The 15,841-nt window shown below is 36.7% G+C and overlaps 1 protein-coding gene across 1 annotated transcript; it reads left to right on the forward strand.

Annotated features, from left to right (window-relative positions):
• Positions 1-2,110: 2,110 nt before the first annotated feature.
• LOC107152126 (N-acetyllactosaminide alpha-1,3-galactosyltransferase-like) lies at positions 2,111-15,371 on the forward strand. Its single transcript, XM_015497647.2, has 5 exons — positions 2,111-3,102; positions 3,780-3,815; positions 6,239-6,289; positions 10,307-10,450; positions 13,647-15,371. The coding sequence occupies exons 1-5, from the start codon at positions 3,026-3,028 to the stop codon at positions 14,338-14,340; spliced, it is 1,002 nt and encodes a 333-aa protein (XP_015353133.1). The 5' UTR covers positions 2,111-3,025; the 3' UTR covers positions 14,341-15,371.
• The last annotated feature ends 470 nt before the right edge of the window (positions 15,372-15,841 follow it).

The raw sequence follows: 15,841 nt of genomic DNA on the forward strand, positions 1-15,841 counted from the left end.
AAAACTAAAACAGACATTGAAGCCAGAATTAGACAGTCAGTCAGTGTAGATAGATCTGGAAGCCAATTTTGAGTGAGTCTGGGAAGTTGGAGATGGTCCCCTGAGGGATCTTATCAAGAACCTGCCCCTGCTCCAACCCAGGTAACCTGTCCCAGGAATTTCCCCTCCCTACAGGGAGCTATAAGGTTGTTAATGTGTCCTTGTCTACTCCATCCTGCCAAGCAGGAGGAGAAAGATAAGGGGGGAAAGGCAGGAGAACAAAGGAAGCCTAGGACATATAAAAAGGGCAGAACACCTCGCTTCTTGGGATACCAGGATACCAGCTTTGGTCCCCTTCTCCCTCGCGGAAGAACTCTGTTACCCCTTTAAAATAAACCCTGCTTTATATGCTTGCCTTGGTGTGCTTCCCTAATGTTCAAACTTCAACATCTGGGGAAGCAGGACTCACCGATAACCGGCAGTATCAACATATGGACAGAGAGGGCATCAATCAATAACAGTGAGGAGAGCATGGACAGGGGAGGAGATAAGGAAAGGAGGAAATTCCAGAGACCATAAAAAGAACAGGCCAAGACGCCCCCACACTGGATTCCCAGCTCTGAGGCCCCTTGTCTTTGGAGAAGTCTATCTCCGTCACTTTTGCACTAAACCTACTTCTTGCTTGCTATCTTTGTATCCTGTTCTTCAATCCTTTGCTGAACAAACCCAGCACCCCTAGACAGTAATATTTTGCTGTAGCAACACAGCACACACCAAGACAAGGAGCATTCCTGCGCTCTGGAATTCAGCGGGCCTCTGCAGCAAGTTTTCCATCAAGGCTCACTATGGTCTTAAGTGGCAGAGTAACTTGCTTGCAATCTGAATCAGTTGAAAAGCCTGTCCAGAGCTCTACATTGAAGCTCACTGTTTTTATTCTATCAGGTGAATGGGAAACACCTGGTCATCCACACGTGTGGGGTAAAGCCTCCAAAACCCAGCTGTGCCTCTTTCTTAGTGGTAGGAGGCATAAAGCGTTGTTTTTCAAACTTGGCTGAGGCCTGGAATTTCCTGGAGCACTAATATTCATGCCTGGGTCTCATCCCAAAGACTCCTGTTCAATAGGCATGGGGTAAAGCCTGGATGCTGGATTTTTTAGTTTCCCATATGATTCAAATATGCAGTTAAATTAGAGAATGACTGGCACAAAATACAGCAATTTGCCCTGAATTCCTACATTTGCTTTGCATTTTTGCAATTTTTCTTGAGGGAAAATTGCATTTTTATTGTTTGGGACTCGTTAAACTTCTTGAATCTGTAAGTTTATAATTTCTGTAAAATCAAAGTTGGGAAATTTGGGGCTATAATTTCTTTAAGTTTTACTTCTCCATTTTCTCTTTTCTGCATTTCTGGGAATCCAAATACTTGCATATTAGACTACTTGATAACTCTGTTATAGGTACTGAGGTTTTATTTATTTATTTTAACAAAGCATTTCCTTTCTTTTTTAATAAGATGATTAATATTGAATTATCTTTTCTTTCATTGACCGTTTACTCTTCAGGGTTCAATCTGTCAGTAAGCCTCACCAGCAGTATATAAAATATAAATACATATTTTTAAAAGTTCTAGAAGCCCATTGTTTTTGTAGCTTCCATCTCTTGGCTGAGAATACCTATGTGTTCATTCATTTTGACAAATTTTTCTATTAAATCCTTAAATTTTTTCATCATAGCTGCCTTTAAGTTCTTGATGATCTCTTTCAATATCTTCATTACACCAGCTTGCCAGGAAGGAGACAGTACTGACTGAAAGAGGCACAAGGAAAGTAACTGGGGTCCTGGAGATGGTCACATCTTAACTAAGGTGGTTGTTAGTCACATGTATATATATATAATAAACACAATGAAATGCACACTTAAATTACATGTTTTACTTTATGTAAATTATAACTCAATTAAAATTTTATTATAAAGCTGTTAAAAATCCCCTCAAAACAAAAGGAGCTTGAAGGATGTTATTTTTAGGAACAGGACAAAAATATAGTCCCCTAGAATAAAAAAGAGGTTACTGGAATATGGATTGTCTTGATCATACATTCTTTCATCATCAAAAGAGAACCTGATGATGTCATCATTCACAGAAGACTAAAATACTAAACACACCTGCTTGAGAGTGACATAGAACCAGTACTGGGCATCTGATTCATGATTTTTCAAGGGGTTCAAAATGTCCTGCTTGAAAACTGTCTTGCTCTCATACAATTTCCACATCTCTTCAAACACATCTTATACCATAAATGTTATCTCCAGTAAAGAATCTGTCTAAATTCCTCCATGATCTGAGGAAAACAACAAGTAAGAGATTTTAATTTAAACCAAATTTAGCCACACCTAATTCCTCGTCTGTGCCTAGACAACTTCATATTGGTGGTTTAGATACCGTAAAGGAGTTTTATAACGTTCATGACTAAAAATTCAAGGTCAATGCACAGATAACCTAAAAATTACAGTTGAGTCTCCAGCCAGTGCTCTGAATCAATTTTATTTTCAAGAACTTTTACAAAGGGGCATATGTTTTATGTTGCCATCAGTCTCATCACCTTTTTGTAGTGTTCAACACCACAATGCCACGTAACTAAAGTAATTATCTTCCTTCATACAAATCTTTAGAGTCCAGGTAAGTCCTTTCATAATTATCTTTTCACTGACACTCTACCCTAGAGTTAGGCTAGGAAAGGGATTTTCACATTTATTTTCCGGAGAAAAAGCCTTTAAATCTAGGAAATACGAAGGTTATAAAACCTCTTAATCCAAGAACATCTAAGACCCACTAATGTTCTAAGACTTCCTGCAGCTGGCTCAAAATAAAACCAAGTGCATCCACTGACTCAACTCGATTTTCACGTAGATAACACCTGAGGAGCAACAGTGCCTTAATTGTGGTCCACTGTTTAGTTATCTAGTTTAAATCACCAAGAGCTTACTCTCTTAATACTGTGCTAAATTTAATCTACTTTCATCTGTTTTTTTTTCCTCCCAGGAAAAGAATGAAATACAAAAGGAAAATAATGATATCATTGATTTTACTGTATCTATGGGCCTTGCACACAAAGTATTATTTCAGGTAACTATAAAAATTTAATGAATGTTTTATTCTGACACTTGGAAAGGATCTGTTATGTCACAAGGTAAAAAGCCCATAAATAAATCGGCATCCAGATAGATCAGTCCAATAGTACCTGAACATATACAATATACCTAAATTCATCAACATAAACCTAGCCTTCAGCATCCAAATCCTTTGTTTGTAGTGGGCCCAAAGGCGCACTACATGTGTAAGCCCTCCTGTGTGAGGAAAAGCAATAAGAAGCTAAAATATTATGGCAGTTTAATGTTTGTAATGTCAGAGAAAAATTTGGAAATAGTTAAGATCTTTAAGAAAAAATCCTAACGTTGGTGACTTCAGGTATATATATTGTATTTACCTTACATAATTAGAGACAAATAGACTTATCAGTGATTAACTGCTCTAATGATATTAAGTAGGTTTCTCATTCATTTGTGTCTCAAAGAATTAGGTTGTAGATGTGTTCTTTTTAAAGGTACAGCATGTGAGGACCTACCTGTAATGATTTTCATCATGTTCATACTGTATCTCTATAACCACCATGTACTTGGCACATAGTAGATTTGGTAATATTAGGTAATAAAATAAATGGATTGATGTAGTCCTCCAGTCACCTTATATTCAGAAACACTGTTTATACATTTAAAAATAACATGTTTTTCTTTTGTCTTAAGCTCAAAGAAATTACGGATGATGATGTATAAGTGCTGGTAAGTTATTATTTACAAACATGCTACAACCTCTTCTTCAAAGATAAACCCTGTTGAAGGGCATGAGGATCTGTGAGTCCTTGGATCCTGCAGGCATGGTAAACCATGCAATTTTACAAACACATCTTGGAGATAAACTAAGAATACCAGAAGCCAAAGAAAGCATAGACTAGCAAAGTGTCGTCTGATGGGGAGTGGGAACTGGATACGGGAAACACATTTCCAGGAACCAGAACTTGGCCCCCAGTAACCTTGAGTTTTGAAAGCTCTAGGCAAACATACAGGAGTAAAAGCTTGCTAAATGACTCTCAAGAGATGTCACTAGCTGGGTGCAGTGGCCCACACCTTTAATCTCAGCAGCTCGGGAGGCTGAGGCAGGAAGATTGCAAGTTCTAAGCCAGCCTCAGCAAAAGGGAGATGCCAAGCAACTTAGTGAGACCCTGTCTCTAAATAAAATACAAAATAGGGCTGGGAATATGGCTCAGTGGTCATGGCCCCTGAGTTCAATCCCTGATACCAAAGAGAGAGAGAGATGGGGGGGTGTCATTAACCACACACCACCTCTGCAATCATACCATCAAAATATGTGCAGAGAGAAAAACTTTCCCAAAGATTGTGCAAGATCCAATACTAGTATAAATTCTTCAAATTATTCATACAGTCATGGAACCCCACAGTAAAATGAAGATTAACTTTCCTTTTTGATATTTATTGTGTCCAAGGCCTTGTCTCTCTGATGGTTCTGTGACTTACAAGAGGCCTATTAAGAGCATGACTAGATAACTAGGTAATCTGTGCCATGCATGAAAATAAGATATTAAGATATATGTTATATATATACATATATATAAAACATACCTTCTTAATATGACATATATATACATATATATAAACTTATATATATATATATATCTCCACAACAAACAGAGAACAGTGACTAATGACCTGAAAACAGGCAAACCCCTAGGCAAAGATGGAAACATTAAAGGGAAGTCTGCATCATAGAACCTGGGAGAAGGAATAGATCTAAAATGTTTTCTGGCAAATGTATTTAATGCAATACCACCTACCAACAAGTCTCTGTTATTAATGTTAGTTCAAAATTCTATGGCCTTAACATACTAATATGCATCATCCAAAGGCAATGGTAGTGGGTGTTTGAGTAGAACTCCAGGTCTTAGTCACATCCTTGACATTGCAGTTACTCCTCTCTGTGCACCTAGGGATAGAGTCTCTTGATATATGACTCAGCTCCATAGCTGCCTGATCACTTCCTTAACTCATCCCAGGATCGGCTCTCCAGAGGGGCCCCAGCTCTGTAGCCAGGGTGCCATTAGAATGTATGGCAAAGAGGAAATAGAAGGAGTCAGGTGAAACTGCTTGTCTTTCCCTTCGTGTGTAACTCTGGGCAAGATAATAAAAGCTCTCTCTACCTCAATTCCTAATCTGGTAAAATGGGATAATAATAGTAATAATACCATCTCATATGGGCTGCTATGTGGGATAAATTAGATAATACTTAGGAAAGAATTCAACGGGTATTAGCTATTAATCAAGGGGTTCTAATCTCATTTAGCAGATTAAGAAACACTTTCCTTAGGAAGGGCTATTTAAAATGGGATCTGAAGGCTATGTGGAAATTAGCTAATTAAAGTTGTAGTATGTTTAAGCAAATTATGATAAGGGTCTGGAAGGAGATATGGCTGAAATAGTGTAAAGACTGGGTCATGTCACACATTGTGGCCATGAACCATAAGACACAGAAAGCCAAAACCAAAAAGGAGGTACTTTGGAGAAATGATGACTTTAAAATTAAACATCTTCATTGTGTATTTGTTTGAAGAATCTGAGTACAGAGCTTTAGAACACGGTAAGATACACAAGTCTTTAGTTCATGGGTGAGGTTTTAGCTGTAGGTAAAAATCTGAAACCACAGCAAAGTGCCAGAAGAGAGTGCCAGATGATTGGATAGAGGGATTAGGAGAAACCCTCTGAGAATAATTGCCAAATCCCAAATCAAGGCTCCTGACAATAAGATATTTAAGGCTAACCTTAGATGGAAAGTGGGGATATATTTCCATTGTTAAAGAAGGAAAACAGTTCAGTGCTATGGGTAAATTTGAAGATGGCATGTCAGAAAGTTGAGGAAGCTTTAATCTGATGGTGTTTTCTCTGTGAATGAGATGAATGAGGATGAGAACTATGAAAACACAAAGACTTCTGGGCAGCAAAGAACAAAGTTAAATTGAGGTTGGAAACCATGATTTTCCTATGCTACCACCATCAAAGTTCATCAGTGTTTTTTTTTTCCTACTTCACTCTTATTTTGCATTTTATTATAATACAGCCCATGATTTCATAGACACTCAATTACCTCAAGCTAGAGGATAGAGTATGACTCTTTACATTATTTTTCCTTTTAGGTCTCCTAAAAATAAAACAGAATTGCATCTATCTGATTGGTTTAATCCCAGGTAAGAATTCAAATCTTACACATGTGAGGTTAATCCATAAAAGTAATAGATAATAACAATACCACTACTGGCATTCCAGATTTTGGAGAGTGGATAGATCTCTGATTACAATATTCTAAAAAATAGGCAGTGGCCAACTCACTGGGGCTGGGTATTTGGACCCATATTCTCCTTGAGTGACATTTTAAATTACATAAACTTAAAGGTGCGAGAACAGAGTCAGACCAAAAGTGTAAGCATGTGTTTGAAACCACATGATTGATTCTCCTGGTTTCACCAATGAGAGAAGCAGAGCCCAAGTGTGCAGGGCTCACTAAACTGGATTCAAGGGCTGCTCTAGGAAGAAATCGCCACTGTGGCAAAAAAAGATCACTGAGATAGGTCTTGCAGGAACAGGAAGCAGACAAGAAACCTGCAAAAAATAGGAAAGAGCAAGTTTCCTCTTCCTTCAGCCTTGTTGTTTTGTGTGGGCCTCTATTAGCAGAACCTAATGGTACCAGCTGGCAGAGGAGAAAAAGGATTTGCAGAGTCCTAGCCCCAGGAAAAGAAAGCAGAGTAGGGTATGGTGGGTTTAGTTATGAAAGACAACAGCTTAATAAATGCTACAGCATCCCATCAACAAGATCAGCAAGATAAATCCTATTAATTCAAGGTGAAAATTCATCACAGCAATGGACAAAGGAGAAACTATATAAGCATTTAAATAGATGCCAAATAGGCTAGTATCTGATAAAATTAAATTCCCACTGCATTTTTTCTTGATTACATTAATACTGAACACCTTCTCATATGAGTATTGACCCCTTGGATATTCACTTTTCTAAAGCTCCAGTTTGATCTCTCTTTCTCTCTCTGTTCCTACCAGATGACTAATGACTAATGATGCTGAACATCTTTTTATGTGCTTATTGGCCTCTTGTATACAAAAATGTCTCTGCCTATTTTTAAATTGGATTGTTTGTCTTTTTACTGTAAAAAGACAATAGAGTTGTAAGACTTTATATATTTTGGTTATTAGATTCATCAGATGTACAATTTGTAAGTACTCTCTCCCATACTATGAGCTGTCTTTTCCTTTCTTTATTGTGTTCTTTAATGAAAAGAGTTTTGCTTTTTTTTTTTTTTTTTGGTTACCAGGGACTGAACTCAGGGGCACTCAACCACTGAGCCGCATACCCAGCCCTATTTTGTATTTTATTTAGAGACAGGGTCTCACTGAGTTGCTTAGTGCTTCACTTTTGCTGAGGCTGGCTTTGAACTCACAATCCTCCTGCCCCAGCCTCCAAAGCCCCTGGGATTACAGGCAGGCATGCACCACCACACCCAGCAAGTTTTGCTTTTTAATAAAGTCCAAATTTATTTGTTGTGTTGCTATTGCCTGTGTTTTGGTTTTCACATATAAAAATCCATTGCCAGATACAAGATGTATTTTCTAATTTCCCTTGTCATTTCTTCTTTGACCCATTGGTTGTTTAAGATTATAATGTTTAATTTCTACATACTGTAAATTTTCCAGATTTTCTGTCATTTATTTCTCATTTCATTCCATTGCTGATGAAGATACTTTGTGTGTTTCTAGTTGTTTTTTTTTAAGTTTATTGAGATTTGTGTTAATCCAGCATATAATTGAGCCTAGTTCTTTGTGTACTTGAGAAGAATGTATACTCTCTTGCTAGGTAAAGTGTTCTGTGCATATTTTGATTTTTTTCTGCCTGCTCAAATCTTCTGCTAAAACCCTATCATGAGTTTTTTATTTCAGTTATTTGACTTCTCAGCTCCATAATTTCTACTGGTTACTTTTAATAATCTCTCATTATTGATGTTTTCTATTTGCTAAGCCATCATTTTCCCAATTTCTTGGTCTATAGTTCCCTTTAATTCTTGAAGCATATATCAAATAGCTGATTTAGCATCTTTCTCTAGTACATATAATGTCTGGATTCCTTGGAGACAATTTCTGGAGTCAGACGCGCTACCGTTGCGCAACGAGGTCCTTGGAGACAATTTCTGTTATTTTTTTCCTTGTGAATGGGCCATATTTTCTTGTTTCTTTTAATGCTTCATAATTTTTGTTAATAAGTGAACATTTTGACTATTGTATTATGGTCTCTCTAGAAATTATTCTTTATGCTCCTCAGAGTTCTTTGGGTTATAGTTGTGTTTGGTTGTTTTCTAAACCAGTTTTGTTTTGGGTACCAGGGATAGAACCCAGGGGCATTCTGCCACTCTGAACCCCATCCCCAGCCCTATTTTGTATTTTATTTATAGACAGGGTCTCACTGAGTTGCTCAGCACAGTGCCATTTCTAAGGCTAGCTTTGAACCCGGGATCCTCCTGTCTCAGCCTCCCAAACCGCTGGTGTGTGTGGGCCTCCATGGCCAGCTCTAAACCAGTTTTAAAGCCTATATTCTTTTCATTTTTGGTCTCTGAAATCTCTGTTCCTTTAGCTTGTGGTCAGCCAATATCTAATAGAATTTCACTAAATACTTGGGAGTGGGGGATAGTGGAGATAAAGAGAGAAGGAAGAAAGATTAAGGGAGGGAGATGGAGGAGGAGGAAGAGAGGGGAAGAAAGGAAAGGGAGAGGAAGGGAGCAAGAAGGAGAAAAAGAAGAGAAAAAGAGGAGGGGAAGTAAGCAGAGGGGAGGGGAAAGGAGGGAAGGGAGTGAAAGGTGTGAGGGAAGGAGAGGAAAATATGGCTCAGTCTGCAGACTGCCCTGTTTGGGTACTCTTTCAATGCTTAGCCCAGCTGTTCTCAATTCTGCCTTAGTCTTAACTTCCTGCTTCACGGGGCCTCAATATCAACCAGAGGTGAAAACTTAAAGTATTTTCAGGTCTTTTCTGAGCATGTATCCTGCCCTTGGCATGTGCATGGATTTCTGAATTCCCTGTTATACACTGGAGACTATCAGAACCCTTACTGTCCAAAGTGACTCTCCTCAGGTGTTCCAGGGTTTCTAATTTGCCACAACTATAACTTTTTTGCAGAGTGGCAGGATTTTTTTTGTTGTTGTTGTTCTAATTAGTTATACATGACAGCAGAATGCATTTCGACTTTGTTTTCAAGAAACACCCTTCCTTTAGCTACCTTTCCACTCTGAGAGAAGTCTGAGTTTGGTGTCAGTTCTTCAGAGAGCCCTCGGACAAGTCAGAAGAGACGCATCTCCTTGGGAACAGGTCCACTCTGCTCTCTTCAGAAGCAGATACCCACATTGCAGACACCATCTCCTGTCTTCAATACCACTGCCACACTGGGGAGGCAGTTGGGGATAGGCTAAATTAGAAGACCATGAAGGCTCCTTATTCCTACCTTTTACTTGGTTGCTCTAAACTTTTGACTATTCTCCACAGTTCTGATAAAGTTGATAACAACAGTATTACAGCAATATTAGCATTGGTAGCACTTCAGGGTGCAAAAACTAGGACAATCATTTTATAAAAACATGGCTTTTGAATATAATGTCAGAAAGCAAAACAAAACACTACTATGACCAGGATATCTTAGCTAGACATAAAATAAATCAATACTTTAGATTTTGGGTGGTCAGTTTAACTATGTTTCCAAGGACCTTGGAATCACAGTATAACTAATATACATGTGTTTTGGGAATGATCTTGCCATTTCTGATATGCTACTTCTTTAGTTTATCAAAACTGTTGCCAGGTGTGGTGGCACAAGCCTGTAATTCCAGCAACTCAGGATACAGAGAAAGGAGGATTGCAAGTTCAAAGCCAGCCTCAGCAAAAGGGAAGTGCTAAGCAACTCAGTGAGAGACTCTATCTCTAAATAAAATACAAAAATAGGACTGGGAATGTGGCTTAGTTGTGGAGTGCCCCTGAGTTCAATCCCCAGTACACCCCCCACAAAAGAAAAACTGTCAAGGCTTTGGGTTAGATGTAAAGAAATTCTGATCTCAGAACTTCCTTAATCAAGGCTAATCAAGGCTTATCAAGGCTTTATCTTCTGTTTTTTTAATTATATGTATCTTATTCAAAAATTCTCTTTCTTACAGACATAGACTGAACTTCACAGATAAGAACTTGAGTGTTACTGAATGGTCAGCTCCAGTTGTGTGGCATGGTACTTACAATGAGTCAGTCTTGGAAAATTATTATGCAAATCGTAAAATTACTGTGGGATTGACTGTATTTGCTGTGGGAAGGTAGGTAATGATTCAAATAACCTTTACATTCAGGGTTTTTGTTGCAGACAATGGGAGGTAATCTACTGAGCATTTTATAACTTCACTTAATAATTATTCTCTGTGGGCTGGGGATGTGGCTCAAGCAGTAGCGAGATTGCCTGGCATGCGTGCGGCCCGGGTCCGATCCTCAGCACCACATGCAAAACAAAGATGTTGTATCCGCTGAGAACTAAAAAATAAATATTAAAATTCTCTCTCTCTCTCTCTCTCTCTCTCTCTCTCTCTCTCTCTATATATATATATATATAATATATATTATATTATATATATATATCTAATATATATTATATTATATATATTATATTATATATCTAATATATATATTAGAGACAGGGTCTTACTGATTTGCTTAGGTCCTACTCAGTTGCTGAGGATGGATTTTAACTTGCAATCCTCCTGCCTCCCCCTCTTGAGCCTCTGGGATTACAAGCACATGCCACCACACCCAGCTCAATTTTTGTTTAATTTCTAAGCAAACAGAAAATCAAAACCACTAAAAAAATTACAATTACAATTGAATATTTCCATTTAAAGATGGAAGAATGCAGCCATTGCACTGATTTCCTATCTTTTGAACCCCTAGGAGAACAACAAATATGAATTAAAAAAAAGAGAAGCCTTTAGGATCAACAAAAGTAGGCAAATTATTCCAAATCAAACATGTAACTTTGAAGATTATTTGCTAAATGTAAAATCTGGACCAAATATAGGGAAAACATCAAATTAAATGTAAACATCTACAAACCTCATTGTGTGCACTGGCTACTTAAAATAGTATAGAGTCCTGAAAAAATACAATTGATGATCCCTTATCTACAATAATGAGATCTGGGGGCATTAAATAGACCACTATTATATTCACTTAGGTGTCCCCAATCCACATTGATGGTGCTGCTTAGAAGAGACAACCCTATTCATACCATAAAGGTCCGTTTATTTTTCAATAATGTCATGATTTAGCAGTACCACTCTCTTTTCCTTTAAAGAGGAATGTATGCATTTTGTATTATAACAAACATGTAGTACAATCTATTCAACGGATACATATTCTTCTCAAGTGCACATGGAACACTGTCCAGTTAAATTATATTTAGACACAAAAGTTGTAAGACATTTTTAAAAACTAAAATTAACCCAAGTTTCTTCCATGACCACACTGGAATGAAAGTAAAAATCAATTACGGAAGAAAATCTATAAAATTCACAAATATATGGAAACAACACACTCTTAAATAGCCAATGGATCAAAAAGGAAATCACAAAAAAACTGAATGAACAAAAATACAAGATATCAAAATTTATGAGATAAAATAAAAACAGTACAAGAGGCTATAAGTGCCTACATTAGAAAAGAATAAAGATCTCATATTAATAAGATAACCTTCTACTTTGAGGAACTAGATAAAAAAGAAAAGGTCAAACTAAGCCAGAAATTTTACATGTTACATTTTCCATTCACCAATTACAATGCAAAAAATAAATAAGGACCTAAAACTCATCCAATAATTTAAAAACAAAAAGCAATTTCTGCTTAATTCCTTATCAAATAGGATGTCAAAATCACTGTTTTATATACATCTGTTACAGCACTAAGTGCCTCTACTGCTAAATCATGACATTACTAAAAACTCCACTATCCTTGATCAAAATTTTAAAAATGAAATGTTAGAGATAAATGAAATAGAAAATTAAAAATAGAATAAATAAAACCAATAATTAGTTTTTTGAAAAAAATCATCAAAATTGACAAACCTTTGGAATAACCAAATTTAAGAGATAGTCTACTAAATACTTGATCAGGCAGGACTCTTCAAAACTGCAAGGGTCATGAATAATAAGGAGAGAAAGCGTCACAGATTGGAAGAGACTAGGAGATATAATGAGTAAATGCAATGTGTGTTCTAGATTGAATCATGGAAATGAAAAAGGCTATTAGGGATAAAAATGGTAAAAATCAAAATAAAATCTGTAGTTAATAATATATTACTACTCAAAATTTCCTAGTTTTGATCAGTGTACAATCATTAATGATATTAATGTTAGGAGAAGCTAGATAGTGTATATGGGAGCTGTCAATCATATATTTGCAACTTTTATGTACATTTAATATCATTCCAAAGTTGAAAGTTTTGTTTACTAGAAAAAATTTAAATTTTCTCTACATTACCTCATATACAAAAATCAATTCAGATGGATAATAGACAAATGCGAAAGGTAAAACAATAAAGCTACTACAAGAAAATGTAGAACATTCTCATTACCTTAAGTAGGAGGCAAAGCTTTCTAAAATAAGGCACAAAAAATCTAACCAAAACACACACACACACACACACACATACACACACACACACAGATAAGCTGGACTTTTTTGGTTGGATTCACGTACTAGCATCCAGCCCAGTCAAATATTTTAAGTGATATTTTTCATAGTTTGCCTAATAATTTTAGATGTGTTGAACTAGAAACTTTCCTCCCAACCTGTAGTCTGCTATATTTTTAAAAATCTAGATCAATATCCAGAACTTATTTCTAAGGATTATATAACCTTTATTTGAAATTGAGCCACCTTTCCTCTTTTGAATTAAACTAAGAAATTTTATTTACTCTGAAATCTTTTATTGACTTGCAAGACTGAAAATGAGAAATTTTGTTTTCCATCCCTGCTATTTTAGCACCATAGAAAGAGCCATAATACAAACTAAGAAAAACAATGTGGAGTGTTTTTCTTTGCACTGCTGACTATACCATCTCAGATCTTGTATGCATAACTATTCATAACACAAGCTGTGGACAGCAACAACTCCTCTTGCAGAGACCCAAGACCTTTCCTGCCTGCAACTCCCAAAACGAGTTTCATCACTCTTATAACCCTGAAAATTCTGGCTCTTGTTTGTTTTTTGTTGTTGTTGTTATTTTGTGGGGGGTCTGATCTAAGTTTCATTTCTCTTATGAGGAATGTCTATTGTATGATCTGTAAAACTCCAACAGCAAAAGAACACGTGGATAATTTCCCTTTCTTCTATGCTATTCAAAAAGCATATCTAATTCTGGTTGCTTAGTAGCATGGCTGGATAAGTTACAGTTCATGTATTTTGATTATATGTGTTCCACTAAAATATAAGAAGACAAACTTCACTTCTTATTTACTTCACAGATACCTTCAGTTCTATTTGCACAGTTTTTTGTCATCTGCTGATAAGTTTTTCATGGTCGACCAGAAAGTCATCTTTTATGTCATGGTAGATAATTTTTCCACTATTCGTTGGATGCCTCTGAGCCGCCTCCACACATTCAAAATCTTTAAAATTAAACGAGAAGAGAGATGGCAAGATATCAGTATGATGCGCATGAAGATCATCAGTGAACATATTGTGGATCACATCCAGAATGAAGTTGACTTCCTTTTCTGCATGGATGTGGATCAAATCTTCAGAGGAAAATATGGTTTGGAGACTCTGGGAGAGTCAGTAGCTCAGTTACATACTTACTGGTATAAGGCAAATTCTACAGTGTTGCCTTATAAGAGAAGTCAGTTATCAGAAGCTTATATACCTATGGGTGAGGGAGATTTTTATTACCATGCTGCTGTTTTTGGTGGTACTCCCATTCAGGTTCTCAATATTGCCAGGGAATGCTCCAAAGGAATCATGAATGACAAGAAAAATAACATTGAAGCAGTGTGGCATGATGAAAGCCACTTAAACAAATATTTCTTTCTCCATAAACCCACTAAAATCTTATCACCAGAATACTGCTGGGATTTATATCAAAAAAGGACTCCTGATATTAAAAACATTAAACTCTCTTGGGATATTAAGAATTATGAACTTCTTAGAGTGAATGATTAATTTTATAGCCCTTCCTTCATGTTTCTGAATTTAGGGCATCATTTTGTCTTATTGCTTAGAAAATTAGCACTGGATGAATTTTAGCACTAAAAGTTCAACTACCGAAAAGGTAGGCCCACCAACACAACAAACATGCTTTTCCTCACATTCATTTTGAGTCACATAACATGGAACATAGTCATTGTAGAATGAGTTTATTGAAATCAGATGGAGATGTAGTAGTTTCAAACCTTGTATGAATGTTGAAGAAATATTATTTGTTAGATCACACAAGAACAGAATATAAAATAAAACCTGAAACGTTTCAATTGATCCAAGAAGATGTAAATTTCTCATATTGCTTAAGAAAAGGGGTTGTTTAGTGGTATGGGGAAAGGAAGATTCTTGCAACTATGCTAATACGACCAGTAGGTAAAACCTTGAAGACATTAAAGCAGCTATTAGATGGGCAGATAGTTACTTAAGAAAATTTGAGTCAGTCAAAAAAATACATATATATTGTTTTACAAACAAATGAAAATAAAATTTATAGAGAGAAAAACTAAAATATGCTATTTACTTTCCTTTTGAAAACCTATCCTTCCATCTTTTGCACAAATGAACAAGCACTTTCTTCCCCAAAAGGTGGAACACCAAATACTATCTGACATGGTCCCACACCATATCAGATGTCTAGGATTCCCAGATGATGGAGGATCCCAGCTGTTGGCATGTTGGATATTTAGCAGAGGAGATAGCAAGGCCATTGTTCATGAAAAGAAAACTACCTTACTGAGCCCAGGAACAGGCTCCATCCCTGCCACCAAGGCCACTTTGTACGTAGACCCATTGATGAAGCACTGTGGTATCTACAGAAAGAGGCTGGCTGATCTTGCAGAATTGATTATCTCATTTACTTGATTACTGAGAATTTCCTCTACTGATATTGCTCTTTGGAGAACATTTTCATGGGACACATAAATCATCGCTGTGTGTGCCTATTTCCTAAGTCCATAAAGGACTTCATATTTTTTCACCAATTTTCCAATCTGTCCAAGTTCAATCTCATATAAACTTATATTTCAATGGATTGCAGATGCATACATTCACACTTTTAGTTTGTTCGATCAGAGAGCATTGAATTATTAATGGGTAGGGGAAGAAATAGTTCAAGTACCCATGGATCAAGCATCGATTCTCTACCTGGCCCATGCAAAGAGGTACAGATCTTGCTGTGTATATTGAACCTTTCATAGAGCCTTCTCTTCAAAATGTGCAGGGTTACCAGGTGCTCAATATATAGGTCAGAGTGGCACACCCAAATGCAGTAGATGTTGCCTCCAATATCCAGAGCACTATGCCTCTGAATTTAGTCAAAAGTGGTGCAAGGTACAGGATCTTGTCTAGAGCAGATATGCATACCTGCTACTCAGAAATGTCACTGATGTGTCAGGCTCCTACGTTTTTATGGGCTATATTTGTATTAGCATGACATCTGGGATTCTTGCTATTTTCTACTTAA

This window comes from Marmota marmota, unplaced genomic scaffold, assembly GCF_001458135.2.
Source record: "Marmota marmota marmota unplaced genomic scaffold, marMar, whole genome shotgun sequence".
Lineage (NCBI taxonomy): Eukaryota > Metazoa > Chordata > Mammalia > Rodentia > Sciuridae > Marmota > Marmota marmota.